Source organism: Colius striatus, chromosome 7 (assembly GCF_028858725.1).
Source record: "Colius striatus isolate bColStr4 chromosome 7, bColStr4.1.hap1, whole genome shotgun sequence".
In the NCBI taxonomy this organism is placed as follows: Eukaryota; Metazoa; Chordata; class Aves; order Coliiformes; family Coliidae; genus Colius; species Colius striatus.
In genome coordinates this window covers 40,511,854-40,532,806 of record NC_084765.1, presented here as the reverse complement: position 1 = coordinate 40,532,806, position 20,953 = coordinate 40,511,854, and the positions used below count along the sequence as shown (strand labels likewise).

General features: G+C 61.7%; 2 protein-coding genes across 2 annotated transcripts; both read right to left on the bottom strand.

The window, feature by feature from the left end:
* Window positions 1-4,054: 4,054 nt before the first annotated feature.
* On the bottom strand, window positions 4,055-4,780 carry SERF2 (small EDRK-rich factor 2). The gene is made up of 3 exons (XM_061999972.1): window positions 4,684-4,780; window positions 4,386-4,494; window positions 4,055-4,278 (listed from the first exon to the last, which is right to left on the bottom strand). The coding sequence occupies exons 1-3, from the start codon at window positions 4,688-4,690 to the stop codon at window positions 4,215-4,217; spliced, it is 180 nt and encodes a 59-aa protein (XP_061855956.1). The 5' UTR covers window positions 4,691-4,780; the 3' UTR covers window positions 4,055-4,214.
* Window positions 4,781-10,513: 5,733 nt separating this feature from the next.
* On the bottom strand, window positions 10,514-18,827 carry PDIA3 (protein disulfide isomerase family A member 3). The gene is made up of 13 exons (XM_062000091.1): window positions 18,615-18,827; window positions 18,263-18,341; window positions 17,321-17,438; window positions 16,800-16,907; window positions 15,807-15,936; window positions 15,225-15,341; window positions 14,629-14,754; window positions 13,943-14,125; window positions 13,302-13,410; window positions 12,301-12,429; window positions 11,674-11,753; window positions 11,176-11,233; window positions 10,514-10,924 (listed from the first exon to the last, which is right to left on the bottom strand). The coding sequence occupies exons 1-13, from the start codon at window positions 18,776-18,778 to the stop codon at window positions 10,805-10,807; spliced, it is 1,521 nt and encodes a 506-aa protein (XP_061856075.1). The 5' UTR covers window positions 18,779-18,827; the 3' UTR covers window positions 10,514-10,804.
* Between the last annotated feature and the right edge of the window lie 2,126 nt (window positions 18,828-20,953).

The window sequence follows — 20,953 nt, the reverse complement described above, 5'->3', positions numbered from 1 at the left end:
CAGCAGTGACTGCTTCGAGCCCAGGACCTGCCCCAGGACACTGGGGTCCCACAGGCACCATGCCCAGCCCTGGATCCAGCCCATCCTGTCCCATCCCAGCACCGCCAGCTGCCTCTCTGCCTGGCGACTGTGCTGACAGCACCCCCAGACCTCCCCCTATGCTGTCAGGTGAGCTCAGCCCTGGGGAGGACGCAGGGACCCGCAGACAGAACCTCCCATGCCCCAGCAGCCCGGCAGGAGGGGAGACCTGGGGGAGCCAGAGGCAGTGGGTCCTGATGTGGGCAACAAGAGCCTGGCCCAGCTGCAGAGGGCACAGCACCAGCACCGCTGCAGGATCACAGCCCAGCCCCGGGCCCCCACCCACAGAGCAAACACGGTGTGGCGGCTCCAGCGGCCCGACCGTGCCGTGGGACCACCCTCAGCTGCACCCAACAGGCTGCCGAGGTGGCTGGCACTGGATGGGAACCCACAGCCAGGGTTCCCTCGAGGCCCTGCACCCACCCACCTCCTATGCCAAGGGGGATACGGTCCCAGGCAGGTGAGGGGGCACCCGGGGGTGGGAGGTGAGGGGTCCAGCCTGGTCCCTGTCCAGCAGTGCAGCCTCCACCGGGAGCCCGCAGCAGCAGCAGTGGGGGCTGTGCTGGGAGCAGGGGGTGTCTGCAGTGCCCCAGGGCTGCAGCTCACACCTCTCCCTCCCCAGGACATGGAGGGACCCCTGTGGGAGTTGGGGAAGGGAGCCCGGTGTCAGCAGCGTCAGCCTGGGGACACGGCCCAGGTAGGGCTGGGCAGGGGTTGCTGAGCCCTGGGAGCTGGAGGGCTGCCCTGGCCCTGGCACAGAACGATGGCTGCGCTGCTCCCTGTGTGGGGGCACCTCTGGCAGCGGGCCCAGCACCAGGGCAGGGGGGGCACTTCGGGGGAAAGGACCGGCAGGGCCAGCAGTGCTGCTGGGGCGTACCCTGCAGAGCCTGGCTGCAGGAGGGGGGTCTCTGCCAGCCCTGTGCGCTCCAGCCTGTCCCGCAGCCATGGGGAGGGCCAGGCACAGGCAGGGACACGCTGTCTTGCTGTGCTCTGTCATGGGCAGCTGGGAAGCCTGCCCAGAGCTGCTGGCACAGCCCTGTGACAGGCGCTGCGTGTCCTTGGGGCTCCTCAGCTGTCCCAGCACCTCCTCAGGCAGCTCTGTGCTGGGAGCAGCCCCGTGGCAGCCAAGGCCACAGGTCCCCACAGGGTCCTTGCAGGGAGCATCCAGACACACGGGAGCTGCAGAGGAGAACCTGGCATGAGAGCCAAGTCAGGGTGCTGCAGCATGTCTCAGCATGGCCAGGCAGCAGCCACCAGGACAGCCAGGGATGTGCTCCAGCCTGGAGGGTGCCCTGGCTCTGGGTACAGCCTCCTCTGCTGCCCCCACACCTCAGGCTGCTCGCTCCTGCCAGGACCATGCACAGGAGCTGCTGGGAGAGCAACAGACGTCTGTGCTCAATGGATCCCTGGCGGGTGAGCCCTGCAGCCCCTGCAGCCCTGGGGGGAGGGCAGTGTGGTGGGATGGGGGCAGGGGCAGACTGGCTCAGCCGCCCATGCTGTCCCTAGCAGCATATGAGCTGGGTCAGGCTCATGGGGACAGAGGACACAGGCTGCTGCCAGCACTCTGGGACCCAAACAAGCCCCTGGAAGTAGAGATTACAGACCTCCAGTAGTCCCCCAGGGTGCATTTGTGCTGAACACCTTCTGCCCCACAGCCACCTCCCCTGTCTGGTCACTGAGCCCCCTGGTGCCCTGCCCAACAGGCACCCAATGCAGGTGAGTGACAGAGGCTTGCAGGGGCAGCTTCCCCAGCACTGCCCTCACACAGGATTGAGGGGAGCAGCTCCCGACACTGGCTCCTGGGCAGGTGGAGCCTGGGACTGCAGCACTGCCACGAGCACCAGAGCTCAGCCTCCAGCACAGACACGGGCTCCTCACTCAGCAGCACAAGCAGCTGCAGCTCAGAGGACAGGTCTCCCCACAGGGCACGAAGGTGAGGGATCTGTCCCCAGCCTGGCACTCTGGGCTGTGGAGAGGAACACAGTTCTGCCTGCCACAGCTCCAGGGCTCAGGCCCCTCACCACAGCACATCACCCATCAGGCCCTCAGCCCCCTGACAGGCAAGACAGAGGGGTCCCACAGCTCTGCCAGGTGCTGCAAGATGAAGCTTCCCGCCTTTGTGCTTGAGGTAACCAGCACCTCCCCCTCCAGCACCAAGGGCCAGGCTGGAGCAGGGATCCAGGGCACCTGCAACCCTGCACTGGCACCCCACGAGCTCTGGTCTCAGCAGGGGTGTGAGAGGAGAGAGGAGCCGTGTCTCATGTACCGGCTGGTGCTGGCGGGGGACAGAGGCACAGGGAAGTCCAGCTTCTTGCTGCGCCTCTGCATGAATGAGTTCAGAGGAGACATCTCCAACACCCTCGGTACCTACACGCCCAGCACCACTCTCAAGCACCCCTCCAGGCCGGGGCAGAGCCTGATGGTCCCTCCTCACAGGGGTGGACTTCCAGATAAAGCAGTTGCTGGTGGATGGGGAGCAAACCACCTTCCAGATCTGGGACACAGCTGGGCAGGAGAGGTGAGAGCACAGGGGCTGCTGCCAGGCAGGGCCAGGCTCTGTCCAGTAGCTCCCCGAGCCAGCAGCCCCTGCAGCAGCAACACTCTGGCCCCAGGTACCGCAGCATCGCCTGGTCCTACTTCCGCCAAGCCCACGGTGTGCTGCTCCTCTACGAAATCAGCTCCCCGAGCAGCTTCCTCAGCATCCGCCAGTGGATGGAGGACATCAAGGTAGGAGACACATCCAACAGGCCCCCAGCTCCTCAGGGAGGGGTGGGCTGTGCCGTGCTCCAAATGGGTCCAGGGGAGCAGGGGTGAGGGGAAGGAGTTGGGCTGCTTGCTGAGCCAGGCAGGGGCCAGCCCCTGGGAGCAAGGGGAATGCTTTTCCCCAATTTCTCCCTTTCAGAAGTGTTGGTGTGGAGTCTGGAACCCCCCTGCTCCCACGCACAGCCCAAGCACAAGGGGAGGCAGAGGGTGTGTGTGGCAGAGCTGTGTGGCTCCCAGAGATGTGCCATGGCTGGGCAGGAGGCTGCCAGCCCCGCAGAGTCCTGAGCCACTCTTCCCTTGCACAGGCCTGCACCAGGCCGCAGCCACTCATGCTGGTGGGGAACAAGACGGACCTGCGGGCCGGGCTGCCGGAGGCCATAGTGGTGGGCACGGCCCAGGGCCAGCGGCTGGCGATGGTGAGCAGAGCGGGTATTGCCAGGCCCGGGGTAGCGCCAGCCCCGCCAATACCTGCTGCTCCCCCAGGCCCACAGCGCCCTGTTCTGTGAGACCAGCGCCAAGGACAGCAGCAGCGTGGTGGAGGCGGCCCTGCACCTCGCCCGGTGAGCAGCCCTGGCATGGCCCCGGCCGGCAAGGCCAGCGGCAGCCCCGGGCTCTGTCCGGGGAGCCGCGGCACTGGCTGACGCAGCCGCGGGCCCTGCAGGGAGGTGAAGCGGACAGCAGGCCAGAGCCAAGCCCCCCACGCCGGCCCAGACCGCGGCATCACCCCGAGGGCAGCCCCACGCTGCTGCCAGACCTAGCGCAGGGCAACGCCGGCTGCAGCCTCCGTGTGCGCTCCCCGACAGCCCCGCGGAGCCGCCGCACCTGCCCGGCCCAGCCGCCATCTCCCCAGCCCGCAGCCACAGTCCGCCCCAGCCGCACCATCCTTCCCCGCTGCCGTCCCTGTGGGCTGCCGGCGATCCCATTCACTCCTCTCCCTACGCCCGCCCCTCGCCCCCCCGGGGCCCCCCACCCGCCCCAGTTGTACCGGCGTCTCCCGGCTGCTCCGCGGGGACCTCCCAGGCCCAGCCTCATCTTTGTTCCTCACCGTGAAGATGCAGCCGCTCCACACCACAACAGCCGCGCCGGGTCCATCGCTCCTCTCCGCCGGCACAGCCCCCGGCCGCCGCCACTCCCTCCCGGCCGGGACACGGCCGCGGTGCCCCCGGCCGCCCCAGCCCCCCCGCCCGAGCGCACGGAGGGAGGAGACAGGCCCTGCAGGGCTGCACAAGCTACTTTAATAGGAGACGGCCCCGACGGAGGTGCAGGGCGCTGCCGGGGGCCCCGGTGGGGCGGCCCGACCCCGGGGCTGCGCTGGGCATCCTGCCGGCGGGCGGCCCGGCCCCGGGGCGGCGGCAGTCCGGCTTGACCGCGGGCTACTTGGCGCCCTCCTTCTTCTCGTCGGCTTTCTTCTGCTTCTGTTGCATGATCTCCGAGTCCCTGCGGGAGAGCGCGGCGCGGGGCTGGCGGCGGCGGCACCGCCAGCGGGACGCGCGCGGGGTCGGGGAGCGAGGCGGGGGGGCCGGCAGGGCCGGCCCGGCGCTCACCTCTGCTTGCGGGCGGCGGCCGAGAGCCCGTCGTCACGCCGCTTGCCCTTGCCCGAGTCGCTCTGCTTCTTCAGGTTCTTCTGCCGCGCCAGTTCGCGCTGGTTCCCGCCTGCGACGGCGCGGTAGCCTCAGAACAGGCCAGGCCCGGGGCCGGGTCCCAAGGCGCAGGCCCAGCCCCGGTCGCACGGCCCAGCCCGCGCCCCGGCCCCACGCTCGCCAGCCCCAGCGCCCCCTACCCCCACCCCCCGGGCGGCTCTGGCCGCAGAAGAGGCCCCGGCGCGGCGCGGCCCGCACTCACGGGTCATGGCGCCGCTGCCTCCCGCCGCCGCTCCGCCGCCACGTCCCGCACCGACCCCCTCCACGGGCTCCGCCCCGCCCCGCTCTTTAAGGACGCGGCGCGGCCAATCGCCGCGCAGAGCCCGCCCCCGCCTCCCGCCCATTGGCGCGCTGCCGCGCCTTGGCCCCGCCTGATTGGCCGCGGGCTACGGCCGCCGTGCTGCCGGCGGGGGCGAAAAAACCGGAAGCTGGGGCGCAGGCGCCGGAGGCGCGCCCACGCGCGGGGGGGCGGGGCGTACACGGGCCACACCCACTCGCTCGCGCTGTGGGCGGGGCCTCGGCCGAGCGGGTGCTGCGGGGCGCGCGCCTCCCGTGGGAGCGGAGCGTGCCCCCCGCGGCCCCCGCTCCGTCCCGTCCCCGCTCCGTCCCGTCCCCGCTCCCACCGCCCCTCCCGCCGCCCCGCGGGGACGGGTCGCCCAGGACAGGCAAATCCAGCCCCGCGCCCCGCATCCCGCGCCGGCCCGGCCCGCGCTGACGGCGCGCACACGCACCCGGGGCTCGGCGGCGGTATCGGGGTGCGGGGCGGCTCCTGCGGGGCGGTGAGGGCCGAGGGGCTCTGGCGCTTCACCAGCCGCGAGAGCTCGTCGTGGATCACCTGCGGGCGGCAGAGCGGCTGCAGCGGGACAGCGGAGCCCAGGGCCCCCCCCCCCCCCCAGCCGCGCTTTTGCGGGATCCCGCCCGGCCCGGCGCCCCCGCACCCCGCCGGCCGGACCTTGCTGGCCGGGTCCAGCTCCAGGGCTCTCTTCAGGACGAGCGCGGCCTCCGCGTCCCGGCCCTCCTGCGCCAGGAGCTGCGGGGAGAAGAGCGGGCGGGAGCGGGCGTGCGGCAGCGGGCGGGCGCGGCGCGGGGCGGTGAGAGGCGTTGCGGGGCCCACCTGCCCCCGCCGGAGCAGCGCCCGGCCGTTGTCGGGGCTGATGCGCAGTGCCGCCTCGCAGTCCTCCAGCGCCTCGGCCGTCCGCTGCAGCTTTATCTCGGCGGCCGCGCAGTTGTTGAAGCACTTGACGCGCTGCTCCCGCAGCTCCTCTTCCTCCTGCGGCCCGGGCGGAGCTGCGGGGCGAGGGCGGCCTCAGTGCCCCCGCCCCGCAGCCCCGTCCCTCCCGCCTCCCCGCCCGGTCTCACCGGCGGCGGGGCCGTCGAGGGCGAGCAGGGCCAGGCGGTACGAGCGCAGCGCCGCCGCGAAGTCACCCCGCGCGAAGTGGAAGTTGCCACGCTCCCTCCGCTGCGAGCCCAGGCGCAGGCGGACAGCGGGCGGCAGCGGCTGCGGGTCGGAGCCGTCCCGCACCTCGAGCAGCGTCACCTCGAACAGCAGCGGCGCCTCGGGCGGCACGTCGGGCTCCCTGCGGGCACAGCGCCGGCTGCCCCTGCCCGGCCTCTGGTCCCCTGCCCCCCCCGGCCCCCCTGCTCGCCGAGCCCCCCGGACCCTGCCCGCCCGCTCTACCTGCCCGGGTGGCCGTAGGCATAAGGAAAGGCGGCGAGGAAGAAGGAGACCTCCCCGGGCTGCATGGTGGGGACACCCAGCTCCAGGGCCTGCGGACACGGGCACCGTCGGGGCTGTCCAGGCGCGGCACTGAGCAGCATGCAGCCCGCACCGCGCCCCGGCTGGGACTGACCTGCACGACGTCGCCGTGGCCCGGCACGAAAGTGAGCCGTGGGTCCCGTTCCACCAGCCCACCGTCCTCCAGCGCGCCCAGCACCTTCACTGATACCTCCTGTCCTGGCCCGGGCTGCGGCCCGCCCTGCCCGTCCCGCACCACCCGCTTCCGCAGCAGACGGTCCTCTGCGGGCGGGGCCGGTCCTGAGCGCCGTCCCGGGATCCCAGGGCTCGGCACCCCGGTCCCGGCTCTCCCCGCCGACGCTCACCCGTCAGGTCGCTCCAGCCGTCGGCCGTGAAGAGCGGCCCGAAGCCACCGGGGCCCGGGGCCGCCAGCGCCTCCAGGCGCCGGTAGAAGACGCGCTCCTCCTCGCGCACCGACGGCAGCGCGATGGCGGTGTGGGGCAGGCGGAACCGCACCCGCCGGCCCCGGCCAGATCCCCTCGGCCGCCCTCGGGCCCCCGCCTCCCGCTCCGGGGAGCCGCCGGGCGAAGGTCCCGGCATCCCTGCCCCCGGCCCGCCTCGCCGCTACCAGCCGGCCTCGGTCCGGGCTGCCCCGGGGCTCGGCGGCGGGCGCCCGCGGCCCCCAGCCCTCACCGGGCGCGTCGCCGGTGCCACCGCGCCGCGACTGTCCGGGCCGCGGCCGCCGCCGAGAGCATCCCGCCGCGCCGTTATCTAACGCCGGGAAGCTGCTCAGGGGATTAATGCGGGCCGGCAGCAAAAATAGCCTGCTCAAGCTCGGGGCTGCAGCCGCCGCCCCGCCCCGCCGCTGCCCCCCGGCACGGGCACGGGCACCGACACGGACCGCGCCCCGCGGTCCCGCACTCGGGGCCGTGCTGCGGCCGCGGGCAGAGCTGCGCGGGAGGCTCCGGGACCGGGGCTGCTGTGCTCAGCCTCCTGCACGTGCGAGTCCCGGCGGCGCGGACAGCCCGGGATGGCCAGACGACACGGAGAGACGGGCAGGTACCGGGGTACCCATGGCGGCCACGGCGTGGCGGGGACCGGGGAGATGCGTGGAAGGGAACCGAAGGGTGGTCGGGGGAGGCGGGGAGGCCGGGGCTGAGGGGATTGGGAAGAACGGAGGGATGGGACATGTCGGTGGCGCCGGTGCTGCTTCCAGCGGGAGCCATGGGCAGCGGGGGGTGGATCAGCCACACTCCGGGCTGGGGGGAGTATGGCCCTGACGGCCCGTCCCGCTGGCAGTGCCTGAGAGCCCTGAGACCCCAGGACCCCTCTGTGGCTCTTTGCCTTCTCCCTCTCCCACTCCAGGCGGAACAAACCAGGGCCCAGCTCAGAGTGTGTGCAGCTGGTGCTGTCCCAGCGAGCTGCTGGGTCACAGTTCACGTGCCCTACACACCCCCAGCCTCCCAGGCTTCCCAGAAGACCCCTGCAGTCTCTCCCATGGGCCAGGGGCTCCATGCCCACCAGACCCCTGGGACTGCACAGGTGGCTTTGGAGAGGGGGCCCTCCGGTGAGCCTGGGCTGGGATGTGTCCTGGCCATGGTGGAAGAGATGTGCTCCAGCGAGCTTTAAACCTCCTTGTTGTCTGCCAGGTCCCAGGCTGGCAGCTCCTCCTTAGCAAGTATCCCAGATTACTTGTGGTAAGAGAGCTCAGCCCTCACTGCCACAGGGCTCCCTCCTGCCCAGTGTAACCTGGCCCAGCCACTCAGTATTGGGCAGACACAGAGAGAAGCTCCCTGCTGCACCCCTAGCAGCACAAGGGCTGCCAGCCAGGCCCTGGGCACAGCCAGGGCACAGCCCTTGCCGCTTGATGCCCTTTGTGCCAAACACCTCAGCAAGACAACCTAGCACCATCAACTCCCACTACACCCAGAGCAAGTGCTCTGCTCTGCCACACAAGTCTTATTGGCCCAGGGAGAACAAACTTCTGGTCACGGCAGGAAACACCATCCATCTCTCAGCAGAGCGCATGAGGCAGCATTTAGTGCAGACTACAGGGAGAACCTCAATCTGCACACTCTCATTAGTAACACAAACCAGAAATTCATTCAACTGGGAGCCAAAAAGAAGATGCTGAAACAAGGAACAGAGGAGCACAAGGCAAGCAGGAGATGTGGGGCATGATGATGGCTCAATACAGCCATGTTCCACTTCTTCTCACCCACTTCTTTTGGGTTTCGGGCGCTTGAAGCTGCAATTGTGCAAGAGTATAGTCATTGCAAGAAGGTGAGGCTGAATACAGAACAGGGACTGGGTTCCCTCCTAGAGGTGATCCATATACATTGGCTTTTTTCCCCCACCAGACTTATCCCAGCTACCAGCAGAACCACTGTGACTATCTCCACCACAAGCTGTCCCACATCAAAAGTCTCATTCTACAGTTTGAAGGAAGTGAGAGCTCATAAGCACACTGCTGCTGCAGCTCTGTTTGCTGTGTATATCAGGACCTATCCCCTGACGTGGTGGAGGAAGATCCCTGAGGGTGTATTAGAATGAAGATAGGGTTCAAGAGTGTCTCCCAGCCCAGGAGTGGCTGCTGGGGGGCTCCTCCCCCTGCCCTGCATTGTCTGGGGCTGGCTGCAGGTAGCCGTGGCTGCAGAGGAGGCAGAGCTGGGCACACTGGGACCCTTTGCTGAGGCCTGAGCCAACCCTCATGGATGCATTGCTCTCTCAGAGTTGGGCCAGCTTTCCACACAGGTCTCTTGCTGAGAGCAAGGCCCATGTCACTCATGTTTGCTGAGTTAACCTGCAAATCCTCAGATGTCTGTTTCTCCTCCCCTGAAGCCTCATTAATTTCACGTTAATGGCAGCAGAAGGCACCATCATTCCCAGCACAACGCCCTTTCTCACATCCTTTGTCCCTCTTACCAGGAAGCTTCACCAAGCCTCTGCTCACTGCACCCTTGCTGCTTCAGGCACCAGCACTGAGAGGGCTGAAGAACTTACCTCGTAAGTTCTGAGAGGACTGAAGTTACAGGCTATGAAGCTAACCAAGGAGTCAGAACAGCTTTCCCTGGCCCTCCCTGCCTGACGCAGCGCAGTGCCCCATCTGTGAAGGAAGCAGTGCTGCAGTTTGGTTTTGCAGAGGGTAGTCCAGCAGTGCCAGTTGTGTTCCTGTTCCTTACACTATGCTGCAGGAGTCCTTCCAGGCTGAGGTGCAAGGACCACTCAGTGTCACAGACACGCTCCCCCTGAAGTGCCTTGGTGTCTGCTCTGGGACAGAGCACTGGCTGCCCAGCAGCAGAGTGCTGAAGGCAGGTGACTGATGTGGCTGGGGAAGAAATTCTCATACTGCTGTAGACAGAACCATGTGCTCAGCACTGAACAATCTCCTGTACCTGGAGAATTCCAGGAGCAATAAATAATTGGCACACAGCCTTTGGAGTTGTGGGGGAGGAATCCACAGAGAAAATGAGCACTGGCTCTTGCCATGGTAACAGCAGTGCCTTAGGAGTCTGCTCATCCTCAGTTCAACTCACATGCAGCCCAATAATTCAGAGAGACAACAGCCCACCTCTGTTTACCCACCATCTCCCTCTCCAGCCACGTTCTGGGGCAAAGGAAGTCAGGTCTGTTTGTACCCTGAGACTGCTGGTCCCAGCCCACACCACCCACCTGCAGCACAGCATCCTGCTCCTCTCCCTCCTGAGGCGAAAGCAACAGCTACCAGCCTGCTTTCTACTCAAAGGAGTAATGACCTTACAATTAACTGGTCTTAACTGTCCTAACCACACCAAGCCACAGACAAGCCTCCTGGCCGTGAGAAAACCCTCAGCACTGGCCCCTCCTGCAGCTGGGCAGAGTCTGGAGTGAGCAGCGCTCCTCCCCTACACGTGACTACTTCTGCACCAACTTGGTGATTTATTGCTGCTGCTTGTATGCTGCTGAGCAAGCCCTGTGGCAGACTGCTCTCTGTGCCTGCACCAACAGTTGCATCGAGTGTTACTCTTTCTCTCCGAACCTGCTGGGGCAATACAGGGACAGCAAAAGCATTCAGAGTCCCCAAGTCCAAAATCTGCGTCAATGTAGCACCTGAAACCCAGCACACTGGGACAGCTGCTGCTGCTACATTCTGGAAGGAGTCTGGTTGGCTAAGGAAGGGCAACAGGCTGAAGGCTGTGCTTAATATTTAGATAGTTCTAAAGGCTCAGTGAAGGAAACCAGATGCATGGTAGGAAGTTGCTGCCAGGGAAGAGCAGGATCCTGGTGTTCAGTTGGACAGTCTCCACAGGACAGGGACTCTGGGTCTCAAGGGGGTCATTTTATTGTTTCACTTCTCCAAATGTACAAAAAAAATTAGAAAATAACCCTACCCCCCACCCCCTCCCAAGCCACAAAACAAACCAGTCTGGGGAGCCCCACAACAGTGCAGCTAAGAGACGGCAGGAAATGAAACAGAACTAGATACAGCAGCTGGGTCCCCTCGGCCCACATGGTCACTGGCTTGCCACCACCCAGAACTGGCCCCAGTCTGCCCCGTGCTTCCCCGATTCACACAGAGCTCATCCTGACAAGAGGCTGAGTGGGTACTTTACAAATCCTCCTTCACCTTCTTCTTGGATTTCTTGGCTTTATCTTCCTCCTGCAGCACAGGAGTGTTGGTTGCCTCCCGCTTCAAGTAGCTGATGAAGTCACTCACTTCTCTGCCCCCCTGCAGAAAGCAAAGATGGTGAGGCAGGGCTGTGCTCCCTGCAGGCTGCCCCGTGGCCAGGGCAGGACAGCAAAGGGACTTTAAGCAGAGCTTCTCCCCAGGGGCTCCCAGCAGATACCACTGTCTGCGCTCCCAAGGTGACAGGACAGAGCCCACAGCTCCCACAACCACCTGCAGCTCCAGGGCGGCCTTGGACCCCTGGATGATGGCACCACTTCTCTACACATTAGCAAGAGAAGCAAAATACCCACCTCATACTTCTTTGGATTCTGCTTCTTGCCAGCTGGAGCAAAATAGATGGTGGGGAAGCTGGGAAGAGAAGACACATCTGAGCTGCTAATGTGCTCGTTTTCTTTCAGAGCAGCAGGCTGGCCCTCAAAGGGACTGGCACCCTGCACCCCCTGCTTTAACATGGGCACAGCTCTCCAGCCAGTAGCTGTGGCCTCCAAGGCTTGGCCCAGCGTTGCTCTTACATAGACAAGAACAAAATCACAACAGATTCAAAGCCAGCAAGACAGGCCTCCAGGCACAGCCAAGACACCACCATCCCAGAGAAGCAAGGCAGATGAATGCCCTTTGTTTTCACTCTTGATTTCTTCACCCTCAGCAAATGCTCAGCCCTAGCACACTAATCCCACCCACCCATTCTTCCTGTCAGACTCTTTCAGCTCTTCAGATGTGGTTTCTGGACAGAGACAGAAGCCTGAATTCCCCCACTGACACAGGGGTGTAACAACAGTAAGACCTACCCTCTGACTTCATATGGAGAAGGCACATCATTGGCTGTAGCATCCATTTTGGCAATGATGATATTGGGGTCTTTACTGAGCTGTTGGTAGAAAGAGTTTGTTAGTAACCAGAGCACAGCAGTTAACACCAGGAGCTCACTATTGACACAATCTGAGGCAGTGACATCAGAGAACAGCACACACAGGATGCCAAAAGGGGAGCAAACTTCTGAGCCTTTTACTCCTGCCTCAGCAGGGGCACAGGGAACAAAGTCCCTCCTCATCCATCCACATCTCCCAGGGGCACCTGCTGAACTGGGCTGGTGTAACTTCTGGAGTGCCTACCCCAGAGTAACTGCTTACTGTCCACCTTGAAGTGAGGAACTTTGGCAGTCGAGAAATCAGGGAGTATTTATGTCCCACAGCAAAGGGGACAGATAAACTTGCAAGTGTGGTTGTTACCATGCTCCAGATCCTGCTAATGTATTGCTCTGATGTACTCCTGCACTCACAGGAGATGCCAGAACCCACAGTCCTTGGGAAGGAACAACTATGTCCTGTTATCACAAAGGCTACACAGACAGAACCTGCAGGATTGTTTAGTGCTGCAGAATTCAATTTGAATTTGCAACAGAGTCCCAGACCTACCTTCTCCCCCAGTTCTTTGTATTTGGGCTCCAGGTTCTTGCAATGGCCACACCAGGGTGCATAGAACTCTATCAGGACATCTTTGTCTTCTGCATTAACGATTTCATCAAAGTTCTCAGCAACCACCACCTGATAATGTGTGATCATAAAAGTCAGGTTTCTTCTAAGAGGGAGGCTGTAACATGACAAGCTCCACACACTCTGCCAAGAAAGTCTGCCCTCCCACCCAGTAAGAGTTGCACTGCACCTACACAGCAAGCAGCAAAATGACCAAACACCCAGCTCTTCACCGAGCTGCAGCACGCTCAGCTTCCAGGTAAAAACCTGCCATAAGGCATCAGTGTTACCTGCCAGTGAGGTTTGCATCTGGTATCCTTGCAGGAGGAGGACAAAGTAATTACTTCTAATCCCAGCAAGCCCCAGGATGAGGAATCAGCCTAGCAAGACTGATGGCTGAGGCCATCCCACCCACACAGAAACAAGCAGTGATGTTGTAAGGCCACTCCCTTGTAAGGCCCTTGTGAAGTTGGGCCATGGAATGCTTTCCATTCAGGGCAGAATTATGGGCAGCAGTGAGAGGCAGGAGCTCTGCCACCCCCACCCAGTGAGATGAACGTGTAACTCTTTAGGAATAGCACAGTCATGACCAATGTGAAGGCCAGGCCGTGACGGAGCACGAGCCAAGACAGCAGCCCTTTGCATAACCCCTGTAAGTCTGGATGATCCTGCACTTGTAAAGCACATCACTGGCATGCTCGAGCAGCAGCTACTGTGCTGAGAGCACAAAATGAAGTCAAAACTGCAAGCTGCATGTCTCCCTTGGCTCCGAAAACCACGAGATGGCAAAGGACTGAACTCTTGTATCTGTCACAGCAGAGGCTTCTCAAGCTGCCACAGGCAGCACTTGCAGCACACAATCCTAGCATCAGATTAGGAGCTGTTCTGAACAGTGTCTCCAGATGTGCTTGTCAGGAGCTGCTGCTGTGTGATGCTGCACTCACCTTCACGGGGCCATCGTTGCTGTCAGGGATGGGCTCTGATTTCAGATACTTTTTCAGGTTTCCATCGAAGTAATCTTGCAGGAATCTCTCCAGAGCCTTCCCATCACGGCTGAAAGCGAAGTGACGTTTTACAGCCATCATCACACACACAGCATGAGAGAAGAAAACTTCCAAGGCTGATTTAAGCTCCTTCCACCCACAGAACAGATGCCACTTTCATGTCTGAAAGCATCGGTCTGGGGCTGGCTTGGAGGACCCCACAAGTGCCATGATGCCTTTAGGAGTTTTGACAGGAGGCTGGATGCACATCCCATTCTGAGTTCTAGACTTTCCAACACCCTTAAGGTTCTTTTCTCAAGAAGAAAGGTACAACTATTTCCTGTGCCCTTTAATGCACCTCAGCACCTAATCAGCACTAAAACACCTGGAATTAAATTCTCCACTTTATCTGAAGAGGGGCTGCAAGCTCTCCAGAGGGCATGAAAATACTGGGCAGGAGCCATTTTGACCCAGAAAACATTTTTTCAGCTGAAACACCCAGCTTTCCCATTTCCTCCAAGCTAAGAAAGTACAGTCTGGTCTCAGACCCCAGACCAAAGTCCATCAAGCAAGAGGCAACTCTGCCAAGTTCAGAAACTTACGAGAATTCCTCCTGCATGACGTATTTTTCTCCTTTAGCAGTTCTGATGGCAACCACTGGAGCCTCACCCACGCTGCTGTCCAGACCAAACTCTGACAGCTCATGGGCAAAGGTTTTCCGACTAGCAACAGCAAAAGACAGTTTGTGGCCAGCATCTAAGAACTTCTTTGCAATCATCATAACTCTGAGGGAGAAACACAAACAAGCCACAAAACACTAAGTGTGATTCCGTGGAACATTTTCTTCGATGACGTGAACAGCTTTTGAGTTGGAGTGTACACTGGACAAAGGATTCAGTGGGGTGATGTGTTCTGCATCAGCAAGTCCTAGAGAAACGCTGTTGAGAAGCACAAGAGCAAGCTTGTGTCTGTTGTGAAATGAGGCCTGTGCAAATGTATGCTTCCACTCTCCCCGTCAGCATAGCTGCCAGGGTCTCGGGCAGTGGGGAATGCAGAGGCCAGGATCCCACACAGCATCAAGAAGGAAGTTCATGCCTAAGGTCTAGGAATCCAAAAGCAAGCAGGTGGGGTTTCAAAGGACATACATTGCATGCTCTGGGCTCTGCAGGAAACTCACCTGGAAGCTTTAAGAGACAGAACTCATGTATCATCAATAGGAGGAACTTTGTCATCTGAGCTATGGAGCAGCAGGGAGAGGGGCAGCAGGGCAGAGCCCTTCCCTACATACCTGTTGCGCCAGTAGTTGGAGCCCTTGGCGTTCTTCTCATAGTCCACATCATAGTAGGCCACCAACAAGTCCTTTCCTTGGATCAAGTCTTTGTTGTCTTCAGTCATGTGTGGGCAGATGCCAAAGCTGTCAATGAGATGGATGTTGTCGGCTTCACTTGCACTGCCCAGAACTCGTCACCTCCCAGGAAGAGGTTTGATGCAGCACACTCATGTTTCCCATCCAAGAACATGACGTGCCAGTGACCAGCAAGACCCACGGAAGACACACTTTACCCATTCACATCCCACATAATTCTAAGCCAAATCTCCACCTCTAGCCATGTCACCAATGGCTGCATCTGACCTAAGTAAGGCCAAAGCTGGCACGCTTCTGAGGAAGCTCAGTTTTCAAATGGAAGTGTGGTGGTTACAACATGGAGTGTAAATGCCAACAGCCATGCCAGGATTCCCCCCACGGGAGATGGTGTGGGCCTGACAGCAATTTTGGACACTGAGCAGGATGTGGCAGCAGTACCAGCTAGAGGAAGCGAGTTCTGATAAGGCTGAATGCAACTAGGGCCAGTCTGTCACGGTCTCTGGACAGGAATCACTCACATGTTCTCCTGGATGAATTTCTTTATCTTTCCACTGGTGACTTTGTCTTCTGGGTACTTGATGGAGCTGTCCTCAAACTTGTTTGCCAGGCGTGGAGGCCGGAATAAGACTATACCCCTGAGGGGAAGCAGGTGTTGTGAATTAGTTCAATGCATCCCTGGACTTCCAAGGACGGCAGCTGGATGAGGTCAGAACCCAATCTCCAGTGACTACCCACATTCACAGTTCATAGCTTCAACAAGACTGTCTGGTTTCTCGGTGGGATTACTGCTTTAGACCTACCTGTCAGACCCCTCTCCATTTTCAGGCAGGCCACAAGATAAAATAAGAAATCCCACCACACCAAAATGCCTCAGGTGAGAAACCTCCCAGCTGGAGGCCAACACTGACCCTCCAGAGCCAGCCACCATTGGTACCTTCCCATCTCAGCTTAAAGACACAAAGCCAGACAGGGCTCTGGCAGCTGGGAGAGGAAACACAACCTTCAGCTACGTTCAGAAAGAGAATCCAGTGAACAATGGGGATCCATTAATTTGTTCCAGATGTCTCCATAACAAGAAATCTTTGTGTTAAGTAACTTACTCTCCATCTTCCTCGTACTTCTGCACCAACTGCTCCTCACTCGTGTGTGCGAAGCGGTAGTTATCTCGTAGGTTGTTGGCAGCTTTCACGAACTCTGAGTATGCATCACCAGAAGCATCTGCAAAGAAGCCTGCAGCAGAAACACAGATGGTGACCCTAAACCACTGTGCAGCCCTCATCATTTACCTCTACTATGCACTGAAAGATCTCCCCTGAATCAGGTCCTCCGGTGTGTCTTTGACATCTTTTCTCCCATTTTTAGTGGGGCCTTTCTATATTCCCTTCCTTCCACCAGCAGGAAAGTTACTCAGGAGCCTGCCCAGCTTAGTCATTTAAGCAAAAGGCAGTTGTCCTGTGAGCACCAAGAAGCCCCTTTGTAACCACATGACACTGCCAGAGACAGCAACTGCTGCTAGTGCTCAACAGATATGGGCTTGGGAACACTGATGGACACTCAGCCAGGGACAGCTGTGAGACAGCACCTGATCCACACAAAGGAAACCTGCTGCTGCCATGGGCAAACTGTGTCCAAACCACACGATGCTCACAGCTTCCCAGTGCCATGAGGCAGCCCTCTCCAGCAACCCAAAGCTACCTGCAGTCAGGCACCCAGAGAGATACGCTGTGCTGGTGCCAGGAGGTCTGACAGGCAGCCAAACACTGACAGGGGAGGACAAAAGAAACCTGAAGTTGGAAGGGATCTCCAGAGGTGCCCAAGTGCAACTTGCTGCCTCACAGTCAGATCAGGTTGCTCAGGGCTTTGTCCAGCTGGGTTTTGAAAATGTGCCTGTTTCCCAATCCCTCTGGGACATGTTCCAGCACCTGATCAGTCTCAGGATGAAAAACTGTTCTGCTCATGTCCAGCTGAACTTTCTCTTGCTACAGTTTGTGATGCTGCTTCTTACCCTTCCAAGGTGTAGGGAGAGTATCTCTCAGGTGTATGCCCTGAGGCACCTCCCAGAGCTGTTTCAGTGCTGCACAGGAGCTACTCACCCACCACTGAAGCATCTTTATCACCGATGAACTTCTCAAAGTCAGCCACAGAACTGAGAGCCACTGAAGCAGGTCCTGCCTGTTTCTTGAGATGACTGACAATCCCATCTTAAATGAAAAGGTAAATGATTAAAGCAATCTAGGGAAAGTTCTTTTGGTCAAACTTCCCAAAACAAAAATTGCCGCAGCAGAAGCCGTTTGTTTCTCCCACACAATAAATACGATGTGACTCTAAAGGATGCTCTCCAGTGTCTCTCAGATCCTGTCTATCAAGGGTACTGGGAGTTAAAAGATAACATGGAAACCTTCACCTTTAAAAGACAGTCTTAAGGGATCATAAACATCCAGGGCTCTGCCAGTACAAAGAGTTCTGGAAAGGGCAATGCCTGGGGAAGGTGTGTGGGTGGGAACCTTCTTTTTATCTCTCAAGACATGTAACATTCCTGCTATGAGCCTGCAACGCATGGATCTGCCCTCCAGCACCATTTCAACAACCCAGATGCTTGCTGACAAACTCTTACCCGCTGTCCTGGGTCCGTCATAGGTTCCTGCCTCTTCTCCATCTCGAAAAATCTTTAAGGTGGGATATCCACTGACTCCATACTTATTACAGGTGTTCGAGTTTGCTGTACAGTCAACCTAAAAGAAGGGAAACAATGCTACTCCGTGACCTAGAAACCTGTGCTCACAAAGGAAAGCAGCTCTGCTGCTGCCTGCACTGTCACACAAAGTCTAGGGAGTCTGAAAGATCTCAGCTGCCTTTACTGAGGCTGGATTCCTTTCATATAGAGTCTAAGGATCCACAAAGCATCTACGAGACTGAAAGGCAGACAGTAAAGAAGGGGGTAAGAGGCAGCATGGGTGTAGTCACAGCCCCAGAAAAGTATGTGAGGAAATACTAGAAAGATTAAGTAATTGTGAGCTTGGCCAGGCTGCACACAACAAACTACTAGAAATCAGCCCTAAGGTCTGCACAAGGCCTGTGGGAGACAGGCTGACCTCAGCTGGTAAGGTGGCAGCCGTGTTAATGATGCTTCCCAGAAAGGAAGAGCCTGATCTGGGAAACACACAAGTTTTCTGGCAGGAAAGGAAGCTCTCAAGACAACAATCCTCACTTTCTAAGCCAAAGGACGACATGGTCAAGTACAGAACCAGGGTATTTCTCAGAGCAGACTGCACAGCTCAAAGGTTGCTCCTTCCCCCCCTCCTTTGTGCACCCACCGTTCACACCGTCTGTGCTGCTGCACCCTGCCAGAGCAGCCGCAGCCCCTGTGGGGCCCCGGCTTCCAGATCCTTCCCTGCCGTCTACGTCTTCAGAGGCACGAAGCCCATCAGAGCCCCGAGGAGCTCCGCAGGGGATCGTGCGCGCCCCAGGAGCCGGCTACAACGGCAGAGCTCGGATGTGACCGAGGTCTCCCCGCAAGCCTCACCCGGGGCGGCCCATGGGGGCGGCCAGTCCTCACCTTCACGAGGGGCACGATCCCCTTCAGCCTGGTCGCCGCCGACTCGTACTCCGGCGCCAGCCGCTTGCAGTGCCCGCACCTGGGGGGATGGGGGAGTTTAGTCCAGCAGGGAGCCCCGCGCCCGCCCGGTCCCTCCCGCGCCCGCCTTCTCCCGCACCCGCCGCCCGGCCTCTCCCGCACCCGCCGCCCGCCTTCTCCCGCACCCGCCGCCCGCCTTCTCCCGCACCCGCCGCCCGCCTTCTCCCGCACCCGCCGCCCGGCCTCTCCCGCACCGGCCGCCCGGCCCCTCCCGCACCCGCCGCCCGGCCTCTCCCGCACCCGCCGCCCGGCCCCGCCGCGCCCGGCCCCTCACCAGGGCGCGAAGAACTCCACGAGCACCAGCCCCGGGCGCTCGGCCAGGCCGCTCTCGAAATCGGCATCGCTGAGCTCCACCACGTCGGAGGCGCGCGCGGCGAGGGCGAGGAGCGGCAGCAGCAGCAGCGCGGCGCGCAGGGGCGGCGGAAGCGGCGCGGACATGGCGGGCGGCGCGGTCGGTCCCTGCGCGGCGGCGGCGGGCAGCTCAACAGGCGCCGGGGCCGCAGGCCGGAAGTCCCGCCCCCGCAGCCGGATCTGCCGTGTGGCAGCGCCCCGTTGGGCGCCGAGCGGAGCGTCACGACAGCTGCGGCCAATGGGATGCCTCGGGGGGCGGGGACAGCGGCGGTGACCACGCCCCCTCCGGCGGGCGGCGGCGCGGGGGCGGGATCGGGCTCCGGGATCGGGCTCCACGGGGCGCAGCGCCCGCTGCCCGCTGCCTGCTGCTCCTCACTGCCCGCTGCCCACTGCCCGCTGCTCCCCGCTGCCCACTGCCTGCTGCTCCTCACTGCCCGCTGCCCACTGCCCGCTGCTCCCCGCTGCCCGCTGCCCGCTGCTCCTCACTGCCCGCTGCCCACTGCCCGCTGCTCCCTGCTGCCCACTACTCACTGCCCGCTGCCCACTGCCCGCTGCTCCCCGCTGCCCACTGCCTGCTGCTCCTCACTGGCCGCTGCCCACTGCCCGCTGCTCCCCGCTGCCCACTACTCACTGCCCGCTGCTCACTGCCCGCTGCTCAGTGCCCGCTGCTCCCCGCTGCTCCCCGCTGCTCCCCGCTGCCCCCTGCCCGGTGCCCACTGCCCGCTGCTCCCCGCTGCCCAGTGCCCACTGCCCGCTGCACCACGCTGCCCATTGCCCACTGCTCCCAGCTGCCCAGTGCCCACTGCCCACTGCTCCCTGCTGCTAAGTGCCCACTGCCCGCTGCTCCCCGCTGCCCCCTGCCCGGTGCCCACTGCCCGCTGCTCCCCTCTGCCCCCTGCCCGGTGCCCACTGCCCGCTGCTCCCCGCTGCCCGCTGCCCACTGCCCGCTGCTCCCCGCTGCCCAGTGCCCACTGCCCGCTGCTCCCCGCTGCCCAGTGCCCACTGCCCGCTGCTCCCCGCTGCTAAGTGCCCACTGCCCGCTGCTCCCCGCTGCGCACTCCCCGCGGCAGCGGGCTCCCAGGAGCCCGGCCGAGGCTGGGCGTCTCGCACCGCGTCAGGCTGCGTTTGCAGCTCTCACTTGCGCGGCAGCACGGTCAGCGGGCTGTGGGCTGCTGGGAACACGTGTTGCAGCGTACAGCGGGCGCTCCCTGCTTCCACCTCACCTCCGTGCCCGGGGAGCACCTCGGGTCCTGCTGTTCCTGTACCAGTAGTACAACGTAAGAGCTACATGAAGCAGCCCACTGTTGCAATGTTTGTGAGGATGGCCACCGCAGAACAGTTCCAGATCCATGTCGACACACGTGTTCTTGAACCACAGGGGGAACTGCAGTTCCCCACACTCCCAGCAACGGGAGAAGACTCTATGGTTAGTACTTCAATCTGAAGGGCTGAAAACCTCTCATCTTCCTCCTTACAGAAACAAAGTAATCACCTGGGGGTTGAGATTTTTGCTGTTAAAGGATCCAAAACCAGATCAGGCTGGCAAGAGGTCAGGAAGGTGCAGAAGAAATGTTGGATGAGCTAGCGGTGGGCTGAGAAACACAGAAGGTGATGCAGGAACAAAGGACAGGAGAGAAGGGGACAGCGGTGCCTGCACAGGCACAGCGAGGGCTGCCGGCCCGTCCTTCCATCTGCATCCAGTTCCTGAGCAGGCCTGCGGGAGCACCAGCACCAGCACCCGCTGTGTCCCCGCACGGATGGAGCCCGGCCGAGCTCCGGGAGCGGAGGGGGGTCAGACACGGGCTCCGTGTCCCCGCGGCGCTGCCCCCGAGCGTTGCCGTTCACCGCCGCCGCTCTGGGAGCTCAGCAGGACCCGGTACCGGCCGTGTGCTCCTGCCCTTACCCCGTAACCTGGTCTCGATCGTTTCAGCAGCCGCCCCTTGTGCCCTCTGGAGCCGCTGCCCGGCGCGTTCGCCACCGTCCCGAGCCGGCCGCGCCATTGCCGCATCTTCTGCGGGACGGGCTCGGCACCGGTACCATCGCCGGGGAAGCGCTGTACGGCCCCAGCCCACCGGGACCATCGCCGGGCAGGAGCTGTACGGCCCCAGCTCACCGGGACCATCGCCGGGCAGGAGCTGTACGGCCCCAGCTCACCGGGACCATCGCCGGGCAGGAGCTGTACGGCCCCAGCTCACCGGGACCATCGCCGGGCAGGAGCTGTTAGGGCCCCAGCTCACCGGGACCATCGCCGGGGAAGCGCTG

Excerpts from the sequence above, each read along its gene's own strand:
- SERF2 (XM_061999972.1), bottom strand. Across the intron at positions 4,279-4,385 it reads GCCGCCGCCCGCAAGCAGAG|GGACTCGGAGATCATGCAAC; the intron begins GTGAGCGCCGGG and ends GCTCTCCCGCAG.
- PDIA3 (XM_062000091.1), bottom strand. The coding sequence starts at position 18,778 with ATGTCCGCGCCGCTTCCGCCGCCCCTGCGCGCCGCGCTGCTGCTGCTG. Across the intron at positions 18,342-18,614 it reads GTGGAGTTCTTCGCGCCCTG|GTGCGGGCACTGCAAGCGGC; the intron begins GTGAGGGGCCGG and ends CCATCCCCCCAG. Across the intron at positions 17,439-18,262 it reads GGATCGTGCCCCTCGTGAAG|GTTGACTGTACAGCAAACTC; the intron begins GTGAGGACTGGC and ends CCCTTCTTTTAG.